A 10,914-nucleotide genomic window follows, 5' to 3' on the forward strand; every position below is an offset into this window, starting at 1 on the left:
TAAAAAGCAGAATGAACGATAGGAACCTTCTAAACTTTTACAGATACTGCCAAGTTTCTGTGCAAAATTAATGAACCAATTTATAAGCTACCAATTCCTATGAAGGGCTGTTTTATCACAAGTAAATTTTTAATTCATATTTTAAGGAATAAGAAGAAATCTTTTCAAATAACAGAAATGTATATATTCTCTAAACTTAATCAAATGACTTCTCCCTTTAATTTCCTGTAAGTCTGTCGCAGGAATATTTTTTTCTTAAGTAATTGATCATTGTGCTCAGGTCAAACAATTATATGACTTTTTTTTTTTTTTAAGATTTTATTTATTTATTTGACAGAGAGAGATCACAAGCAGGCAGAGAGGCAGGTAGAGAGAGAGGAGGAAGCAGGCTCCCCGCTGAGCAGAGAGCCCGATGCAGGGCACGATCCCAGGACCCTGAGATCATGACCCGAGCCGAAGGCAGCGGCTTAACCCACTGAGCCACCCAGGCGCCCCAATTATATGACTTTTTCAATTTGGGAACAAATACACTAAAAAGAGAGTTGAAAATGTTTATAACTGATCTACAAGAGTAGGAAAGAAATTTAGCAAATCTAAGTCATCATTTACCATGTCTCAAAGAGAGAAAATATATTATAGTAGTTAATAACCCAGGTTCTAGAGTCAGACCAATTCAACCACTCACCCAGCAAGCATTTGTTGAGTATCTACTGTGTGCCAGGCTCTGTTCTAGCATCGAATACATGAGCGAGCAAGACAAAGAAGACCCCTCTGCTCTCATGCAATTTATGTTAGGGCGATGGAGATTAAGATAAATTAACAAAATAATTTCAAAAAGCGATAAACAAATAGACTATCATGACAGATTTCTGAGGAGGCGGGCCAGAGCACCTGTGGACTTGATGGCTGGGCTCAGGGTCTCAGAGGAGGGGACACATGGGATGATGCCTAAATGATAAGAATGAGCTAGCCCGGGGGAAGTCCTAGGGCAGAGAAAGGGCAAAATTCATAATGTGGGAACAAGCCTGGCCTGTTCAGGAACGAAAAGACTAGTGGCTAAACTGTGGCACGCAATGTGGTAGGAGAGGGTTGCGCAAGGGTAATTAGGTAGGGCTTTTAGGCCACCGGGAGACATGGGCTTTCCATTCCAAGCCATTAGAACTGTCGTAAGCACAAGAGGGGCATGTGCTACCTTACACTTTAAAAGACCATCGCGGCTAATTATACCCTCACCATGTATTAGCTGTATGTCCTTGGATAAGCTACATTACCTTTCTGAGTTTCCATTTCCTCATTTGTAAAGTTAGGATAATAATAGTATGTATTACGTGTATTAATATGAGGATTAAATGAGGTAATGAATGGAAAGCATTTTGCACACTGCCTAGCACATAATAACTGTTCACTAAATGTTTTCAACTAAATCACTTTCACATCATTAAGATCATATTGAATAGAGCTGAGCATAATTCACTATCCCCAATTATGTAGCATAATAACTAAAAATATCCTTTAAAATTACTCTTGATTCAGGTTCTCTAATATTGAAAGGCCAGATGTGTCCATATTGAATCAACACAGGACTTTCCTCTTATCTGATCCTATAAAACAGCCCTGAGCTATTTTTTTTTTAAGATTTTATTTATTTATTTGAGAAAGAGAGAGAGTGAGTGAGAGAGAGCATGAGAGGGCAGAAGGTCAGAGGGAGAAGCAGACTGCCTGCGGAGCTGGGAGCCTGATGCAGAACTCGATTCCAGAACTCCGGGATCACGACCTGAGCTGAAATCAGTGGCATAACCAACTGAGCTGCCCAGGTGCCCCAGCCATAAACTATTTAAGTGCATCTGCACACTCCTTACTCTCACACACACTAGATTACTCATCTTTGTGTTGCCTGCAGAGCCCATAATTCTCAATACGTCATATATAAGGTAGGCAAGCAGGTAGGTAGATAAGTAGATGAATGAGTTAACAGATACCCAGAGGACAAAATTCATGGGGCAAGAGAAGAGAAGAGAGTGTCTCAAACTGAAACACTTATAAGGGTAAAGTTTTTATATTATGAGTATATAAAATGTAGAACTGATCATATCCTGCCAAGTTTATTATTCTATTCATGTACTTACAGTGTATTGGACGCCATGTTGAAATTCTATAAGACACTGCTCTGTCTTAAGGACTCGGTGCCTTCCAATCTCCTTCTACCGAAAATACTTAGCAAGACTCTGAGAAACATGAAGAAGTACTTCTCATAATGACCAAAGGAATGAAGAATTATAAGCAATAGGACCAAAACTCTGGAACCTGCCGTGTGTCTCATTTTATCAGGTCTCTGTGTGATGTGATCTAGGACATCAAGAAAGTTTATAGGTAGAATTCCATTGTCTAGGCTTTGAAACAAAGATCCACAATAGTTGTGGAAATATTTGTTCGGATTTTGTATCTAAATATGTGAGCTGTTTCTACACCCTTGAGAGCAGGTAATGGAAGAAAAGTGACCCTCTACCCAAATACCCAGGACAGAAACACTTGAGAAGTTACTGATTTAATAAAATAAAATTAGTAAAAGAACAACTAGGAGCAGAAAATAATACCCTTTAATGGAAACCGTTCTGTGATATACAAAGTACTTTTCTCTGCATTGTCTTATTTTGAACTTTACAAAAACTCTCTTAAGAAAGCAAAGAGTATCAATAATAAAGATTCAAAAGAGAAAGAAAGAAAACATGGCCAATTCTGTCGCCATTTGCACACATAAAAACTGACACGCTGAGCAGATGATCCGCCCCACGTCTCTGAATCAGGAAGTGGCACAGCTCTAATTCTAACCCAGGCCTTCTTAGTGTCTTTTCTGCGTCCCCACACTAATTCAGCATGCCACAGATAGTGCAATTCATTAAAAATGAATACATCATTATTTTAAAAGAGTCAGAGGAGTGAACTGTATATAAGCTCAAGTAGCATTATTCACATCCCTCCTAGATTATAAATCCTTTTAAGCAGGACGCTTATTCCTTTATGTAAGCATCATTCCTCCCTGCTCATGAAAACACTACATATTCCCTAGATTAAATAATAATAATAGTAATGGTAGTAGAAATGGAGAGTAACAACGACAGAACTTCCATCTCTTGAATACACACGCACCAGGCTCTGTCCTGCATTCTCCACATTCACGGACTTCATTCTACAACAGTCTTATGACGCAGATATTGTTGTCACCATCCTCGCTGTCATCATTACATAAATGGACAAAATTGAGGCATCAAGAGGTTAAATTGTCTTGTCCTTGACCATTTGGCTAGGAAATTGGTTCAGTGACTCTCCACTGCAACCCTCAATCTGCTGCATCTTCAGAGACAAGCCTCTTTCCCCCAGTCCTCTGCTCTGTGAGAGTCCCCCCATGATAAAGAAGACTCTCCAAATTAAATTAACACTTTAACCCCTTTCCATGCATTTCTAAGCAATACCAGTTCGGTTGGCTAATCACTACACTTCATCTTCCCAGTGCTGGAGGACCCCCACGGAAAGGGCCTACAGAGAACCTGGTAGCCCAAGCAGGTGACGACTGTGGCTACTCTGTGTCTGGGGTTAAGCCGAGGACTTTTCCCTACATATGCGCTCGGTAAATGTTGAACTGTCCGTTCCTTCTCCTAATGAATAGACCCCATTAGGAGATCTATGTGCATCTTTGAAAATTAAACTGAGCAATGAAAAAAATTTCTTTTCATGGAAGCAAAGCTATTGCATGTGGGTTATAAGGGACTACTGTTGTTCTGACACCGAGATGTACACAAGAAAGTACGGAAGGAAAGGATCAACGAGAAGAAAGAGGTTGTGAGCAGGACGCCCCATCTATAGAGGTATTTCCTCTCCAGAAAAAGCAAAACTTAAAGCACAAATAAATTAAAAGTTTATATATATATATATGTATATATATATACATATATATATATATACACGTGTATATATATATATGTATATATATATACATATATATATATATACAATTTTCCAAATTCTGCAACGTGTAAGTTCTCTCTGAGTTTAAGTATAAACTTAAGTAAGTTCTCTCTGAGTATAAGAAACTCTCTCTGAGTTTCTTTAAATATTATGTTTCCTTAACCAGAGCTTAAGTAAAAAGTTGAAAGAAACAAAATACATAAATAAATATTACATTTTCTTGACATTTTTATTAAAGATTTTATTTATTTTTTGACAGACAGAGATCACAAGTAGGCAGAGAGGCAGACGGGGGTGGGGCAGGCTCCCTGCTGAGCAGAGAGCCCGATGCAGGGCTTGATCTCAGGATCCTGACATCATGACCTAAGCTGAAGGCAGAGGTTTTAACCCACTGAGCCACCCAGGCACCCTTATTTTCTTGACATTTTTAAAGAAAAAATTAATTTATTAAAAAAAAAAAGCTGTATTCAAGTATAGCTTTTCAGAAATCCACATATTCTGCAAAACAAAGTACACCAGCCTCCCTGACTAAAATAACAGTTTGGAGAAATATGATTTGAAAAGAATGCTAACGCATCCGTTCATCCAACAAGAACTGAGCAAAACCTATCTTTCCATACTTTGTGTTAAGTAAAGTGGATACAAAAATGAAGAAGAAAATCTCTCTTCCCACTCTGGAACTCATAGTCTACTACACAAAACTGATCCAAAGGAAAGTAGCCATTCTTTAAAACATGTCAGTGACTACCTCTAACTTGTCACTGGTTTCAGGTGACACAGAAATGGTCATATGAAAAACCACGGCAGTGACTTGGAAAACACCACATCTTTCACAAGAATTTATATATTTTTCATTTATAGGTATAATCTTTATATTTGTATTTATATATACTTAAGTATATAAAATGTGTATTTTTACACATCTTTACAAGTTTATATGTTATATTTTATATTACATATATAGTATATTTATTACATAAAATAAGTATATATATAATAAAAAATAGAAAGCAAGTTCCTTTGGATCTCAGAGTAAGATGAAAGATGTGGGATATTTGCTAAATCTAGTAAATTATCCAGAGATCTCTATCTTTCTCCTCCCTGATGTTCTGCAAATTCCTAGTAGATTAATATATTACATTTAAACAAGATGGATGTAGAACTACTTATAGTACCAGAGAGGGGGAAAGTTGGGAAGTAGTGAGTACCCAACTGAGGGAGGTATCTGGGTTTCACTGTACATTCCACAGCCCACAAGAGTGATATTGATTTTCAGATTATCTGATCTTTTCTATTCCTCACACCTCCTTTCTCCTCTATTAGTGAACGGAGCTGAATTGTCTGTGCATTTGCTTGACTCCACTGGGAGGCCTGAATCACCACTTGGAATTATCAATCATTCCTTCAAGATTAGTCTCTACTAAAAGCCCACAGTGAAATGATAATGCACTAACCTGTCTCCAGTTAATGGCAAAATAATGGTTGCTTGAGAAGAAAACACAATGAAGGATAATCTCATTTCAGGGCTGCAAAATAAGAAAAGAGGCAGTTAAAACAATTTTAAAAGAAATATGCATATAATACAGATACATGGCTATGGAGTCTCAGTTAAAATCCAACTCTGATGGTCCAGGCTTCTTCTAAATGGGACTTCTTAAATAGATACACTGACTCTGCTTGACATTACTGTGAAGCCAGCCTGGGATGAGTCAGGGCATCTCAGCACTCAAACCATCCTGCACGACCCCTAAGGCCGTTCAGGGAAGAGACTAACTAGAAAGATGAATTCTAGGCCGATGTAAAATCTTTTCAAAGAAAAAACTTCTTCCCTTCAGTATTTTCCCTGTTCTAGCTCATCTCCTTAAAGAGGCCAGGCCCTTCTAAGCGATTGTCATTAGCAACATTGAAGGGCTGGAGAGCAGTCAGTTTGATTAAATTACCACAATTATGATGTGAGTTCAGACAAAAGTGATCCTGAAGTAAGAAAACTTACAGAGTATCATGGACAATGGGAAAGAGACTCACAAATCAGTTTCGATTAGACATTTTTCTATTCTCCAAGTCTCAAACATCATACTGCCAACCGGGAAGCCCTGGCCCAGTTAGCTACATCTCGGAAGCTTTAGGCATGTATCTCACAGGCCGGTTCTTGTCTCCAAGACACTCCCCGCAACTACGACCAAGCTCTGCAACTGAAGACAGGAAACTAAGATCTATAAACTGAAGATCAGAATGATCCCAAAGGCTTTTCCATATTTAAAGACATTCTCATCCAGTAGTCAGCCTTTAGTCACTTTCTACAACATATTATGAGTTAGTAACTAAGCAACTAAATTTGAGCCAGAGAACTGCGTAGCATAGAATTGTAACTTGCAAACCAGACCAAATAAATAAAAGCCCCGCTTTTTCAAAATGTTGTACTGAAATGATCCATTACTTTCAATCAAAATCTATGTGATACTCTCTGCACACTCTCAGATTAAATCAGAAAATTTATAAACCGTCTCTACTGCCTTTCACATTTAAAGATATAGGGCCTTATTTATTTTCTTTCCTAGACAGTTTTACTTCAGACCCTGTCCAGAAATGAGAGTGTTATACTTGGCTTTTAAGCAGGAGACTGATGATTGGACATGGACAAGCATACATTTTTATAGGGATAGGTTTACTGCTGCCAATAACTGAAAGCAAGGATTGCCTAGGCCTCTACAGATTGTTTGAAGTTACTTACAACATGACTTTCAAAATGTTTTGATCATCCAAGCCTGTTTTACAGAAAACATTTGGGCTAACAAGACTGAAAGAAGCAATATTTAATGATACAGCTCCTTTTTGTGTCCTTTCCATTATCTTGATAAATTTGCATTTGCTCACTGCATTAAAAAAAAAGAAGAAGAAGAAGAGGAAGAAAAAAAAAGGCTCAAAAGCCTGGTGTTCTAGGGTTATTTTTAAATAGAGATGCCACTAATTCCTAGTTACCCGTAAATAAGAGAGTAGGCTGCACTTCAGAGCAGTTATGCCTGTTAGAGGAGAAAACCCAGTCTCTCCTAGTAAGGCTTATTGCATATATAGAACAGTTAAATTTTGAACCAGCCACACGCCCACACATCGGGTAAACACGAGTCCTCTCTTAAACACACACAAGTGTCTTTTCTGGTAGTCGGTTATTAACACATGTTCATTTGAAGTTTACCAACACTTTTTTTTTTTTTTTAATGAGGACCTCTGCGATGTTAAGAATTGTGTGGAAAGAAAAATACATTATGGATACTATTAGCATAAAATTTGTTTAACTTGATAAATTATGAGAAAGCGTAACTGAAATTCAAAACAGATGAAAATTCAGAAAGGAAAAGACATGTGTAATAGTATTTGAGGATGCCTCCCCAGGGCCTGAGCCAAGTTTCTGGGATCCCGACGAAATAATCCTGAACAACTGAAGGGCCGTCCTGGTAACTCTATGTGTGTAATAATGGTCTGGAGGCACCTAAAAATCAACATTTCAGGGGAGGCTTTCCCTGCAGAAGGTCTGGAAACAGGAGCATCTTGCAGTTGGGGCTACTTCCCTGCACCTCCCACTCCCGCCTGGAAAAGGAAAGGGAAGCAGAGATACCTCACGAATCTCTCCGTGAGCTGCTGCACAAAGTTGTAAATTTCGATCCAATTATTAGCCACACTCCCCGACCTGCGAAGTGAAGTTGAGCTGGTCAGAAGCAAACCAAAACACAAAAACAAAACGTGTACGTGGGGTAACCGGGCCTGTGCCTCAAGCAAAGTTACAGTCCCGGCGGCTGGACTCGGGTGGCTCCGGGATTCTCTCGGCGCCGGAGTTTCCGGGAAGCCCACCGCCCTCGGGGACCACCTGCCCGAGCGCTCGGAGAAGGATCCCGCCTCCTCGGAACAAGCACAACCTTCCTTCCCGGGAAACGCAAACCGCCGGGAGTCTGTCGACCCCGGGGCTTTGCAGGCTACGGGGGCAGCGCTGGGACCAGGATGGGGCCCCGCAAACTGCAGCCAGCTCGAGGGGCGAAGGCAGAGGGGCCGAGGACAGGCCGGTCCGCCCTGCGGGGATGCAGACGGCCACCCCAGACACTCTGCCCCTTCCCCAGAGGCCCCAGGACGGGCCAACAGCGCCCACCCCCTCCCCCGCGAGAGCCCCCGCCCCGCCGGCACCGACGGGAGAGCTCTCGGCCCTCGGACGGGGACGCACGGAGCCCCCGCCGTCGGGCTCCAGCCCCTCCCCAGGGCGCTCGCGCAGCTCCGTGTCCCCCCCACGGCCCCTCCACCGCCGCCGCCAGAAGACCCTGCCCCCCCCCCCCCCCCCCCCCCCGCCAGCACTCACTTGTCCAGGACGAAGTAGAGGTCGAAGGCTCTCGTGCAGGACGGCTGCTCCGGGACGCTCGCCGGCGCCCCAGGACCGCTGAGCAGCAGCAGCCACAGCCCGGGGACCAGCCAGCTCCCGGGACTGCGGGCCGGGGACAGCCCCGCCACCATCCTGCGGCCGCGTCCGCTCCCACCGCCCTGGTCCCGGCTTGGCGGGGACGCTGAGCGGCCGGAGTGCGGGGACGCGCCCCGGGGCGGGGGACGGCGAGCGGCGGGGGCGGCGGGACCCGCGGACGGACGCAGGGAGGGCGGGCGGGGAGGGAGGTCCCAGCAGGACAAAGGGAGACGCGGCCGCCGGAACTCCCGACGACGGCCCTGGAAGCGCGCGGGCCCCGGGCTCCCAGCGCGGCCGCAGCCCCCGAGGGCTCGAGGGCAGCCCCCGCTCCGGCCCGGCGCTCGCAGCCGCCGCGGACCCGCCGGGCCGCCCCGCTCCGCCCGCAGCGCTGAAGCCCGGCGGCCGCTGGACCCGCGGAGCCGCGCAAACTTGGAGCGCGGCGCCCGCCCCCGCCCCGGCCCGGTCGCCCCGCGCTGCACACGCGCCCCCGGGCTCCGCGCTGACGCCGGCCGCTCCCCTGCGTGCGGGAAGCCGAGCGGGCCCGGCTCGGCGCAGAGTGGCCGCTCGGCCTGGCCGGGAGGGGTCGGGCCGGGCGGTCCGGGTGTGGGTGCGCGTCCGGGGGCGGGGCCTGCGCCGCAGCCACACGCGCCCGTGGGTCCCGCGGGGCGGGCCGGACTCCGAGAGGTCGAACAGCGGCGTCCGCCGCGGCCGCCCCGACCCACCGCCCTGCGGACAGGCCCACGCGGCTGCGACCGGCCTCGGGGACCCCGGGGGCAGCGCCTCGGGGCGGGGCGGGCTCGTCCCCGCCGCCCCACCCCCCCTGCCGCGGGCCGGGACCAGGCCGCTTGCTCCTGGCCCGCAGCACCGCTGTGAACCTTCGGCTCGGAGCCCAGACAGGGGTGCGGGCAGCGGGGAGGGGGTGGAGGCCAGGCCCTGGGCAGAATTCTAGGACCGGAAAGTTGTGCCCCAAAATAACCATGCAACCGTCATCTGTCCCAAATTCCAGAAAATTGAAAAACTTTATCTTGCAGCCAACTAGGCCCTCCCGGCCGCACTCCTGCAGGAGCTGAAGCGTGAGTGACTCCGGCCCCCGCCCCTGCACTGCGGCCGCCTCTCCGCCCGCACCTCCACGCGCGACTTCGCCTCCCGGCTTTGACACCGGCGATCGGAACCTGCGGCCTCGCTGGCAGGAACACGAGGTGTCCCCCCTCCTTTATGTGTCATCTAAGTCGATGCTTCATGAGAACAAGTTCTGTAGTGAGGACTCACACGCTGCCTTTCCCGTCCCTTCTGTTGGTGGCCGGGCCGTCGCGCCTATTGACCTTTCCCTGGACATTGTCTTCCACGTACCACCAAATTCGTAAGCGCTTTGGCACCAGGAACCAGTCCCTTTAAAAAGATGTCCTGAAGAGCACTGGTGCCTTAGGCACTGCTCAGAACAAGACAAGGCCTTTCGTGAAGCTTGCAACCTGCCTGAGAAGGAAAAACAAAGATGAAAGAAGTAAACACCATATTAGCAGGTGCTTTGCAGAGTTAAAATACGGTGATATGATAGAAAACCACTGGTCAGGTGACTCAGAAAGGCTGTCAGCTATTCCGAGAACCGAAAGAGGAAACTCCCCTTAGTTTTTACAGCTCACGGTAGGGATGGGCTTAGCATATTCAAGAAAAAGGAAGGAAAAGCAGAATGGCTCGAACTTTGTGGGTAAGATGCAGTAAGGAAGGCAGGCAGGGGCCAGATCACACGGTGCGTTGTAGACTGTGACAAACAATTCAGATATTTTATAGGAGCCCATTACAGGGTTTTAACCCATGGGGTGGGACACAGGATAAAGTATTCTGGTCTCTGCTTTTCAAAGATCATTCTAGCTGGTAGGACACAATGGATTTGGAAGCAGCAAGGAGACCAGTCAGGACACAATAAAATGGTACCTTGGACCTCACTCCTATAGCAGCTAGACTAAGAGAGATGAATGGATGAAAGCTTTTTTTTTTTTTTTTTTTTTGACAGAAACAGAGCACAAGCAGGCAGAGAGGCAGGCAGAGAGAAGGTGGGGGAGCAGACTCCCTGCTGAGCAGAGAGCCTGGTGCTGGGCTTGATCCCAGGACCCTAAGATCATGACCTGAGCCAGAGGCAGAGGCCTAACCCACTGAGTCACCCAGGCGCCTGGGTTGAAAGCTTTAATAAACTCAGACAGACCCCCCAGTCTGGAAATATCTGCCTCTTGGACATGGAAACTCCAGTACCATCTGCTTCTTACCTGATGGGGTGGAAAGGGTACTGACAGGAAAGGGCCCTCTCCATAATTTGGCTATTACTGGAAACGCTGCTGTAAACATCAGGATGCATGTCCCTTAGAATCAGTATTTTTGTGTCCTTCTGGTAAATACCTAGTAATGCCATTGCTGGATTGAAGGATAGTTCTATTTTTAACTTTTTGAGGAAACTTCATACCGTTTTCCACAGTAGCTACACCAGTTTGTATCCCCACCTCCCGTAGCTTCTGGATTCA

At 46.0% G+C, this 10,914-nt stretch overlaps 1 protein-coding gene across 2 annotated transcripts in view; it reads right to left on the minus strand.

The window, feature by feature from the left end:
* The window catches only part of ANTXR2 (ANTXR cell adhesion molecule 2), a 150,154-nt gene extending 140,977 nt beyond the window's left edge, over positions 1–9,177 (minus strand). The window contains exons 1-3 of one of the 2 annotated variants that reach the window (XM_047719646.1): positions 8,784–9,177; positions 8,306–8,736; positions 5,418–5,489 (exon numbers count right to left, since the gene is read on the minus strand). In XM_047719646.1, coding sequence (XP_047575602.1) covers positions 5,418–5,489; positions 8,306–8,457 — 224 coding nt within the window. In that variant the 5' untranslated portion in view covers positions 8,458–8,736; positions 8,784–9,177. Of the gene's footprint in view, positions 1–5,417; positions 5,490–7,576; positions 7,649–8,305 lie in introns of both variants that reach the window. The other variant, XM_047719647.1, reaches the window with a different exon arrangement.
* Positions 9,178–10,914: the final 1,737 nt, after the last annotated feature.

This window comes from Lutra lutra, chromosome 2 (assembly GCF_902655055.1).
Source record: "Lutra lutra chromosome 2, mLutLut1.2, whole genome shotgun sequence".
NCBI lineage: Eukaryota > Metazoa > Chordata > Mammalia > Carnivora > Mustelidae > Lutra > Lutra lutra.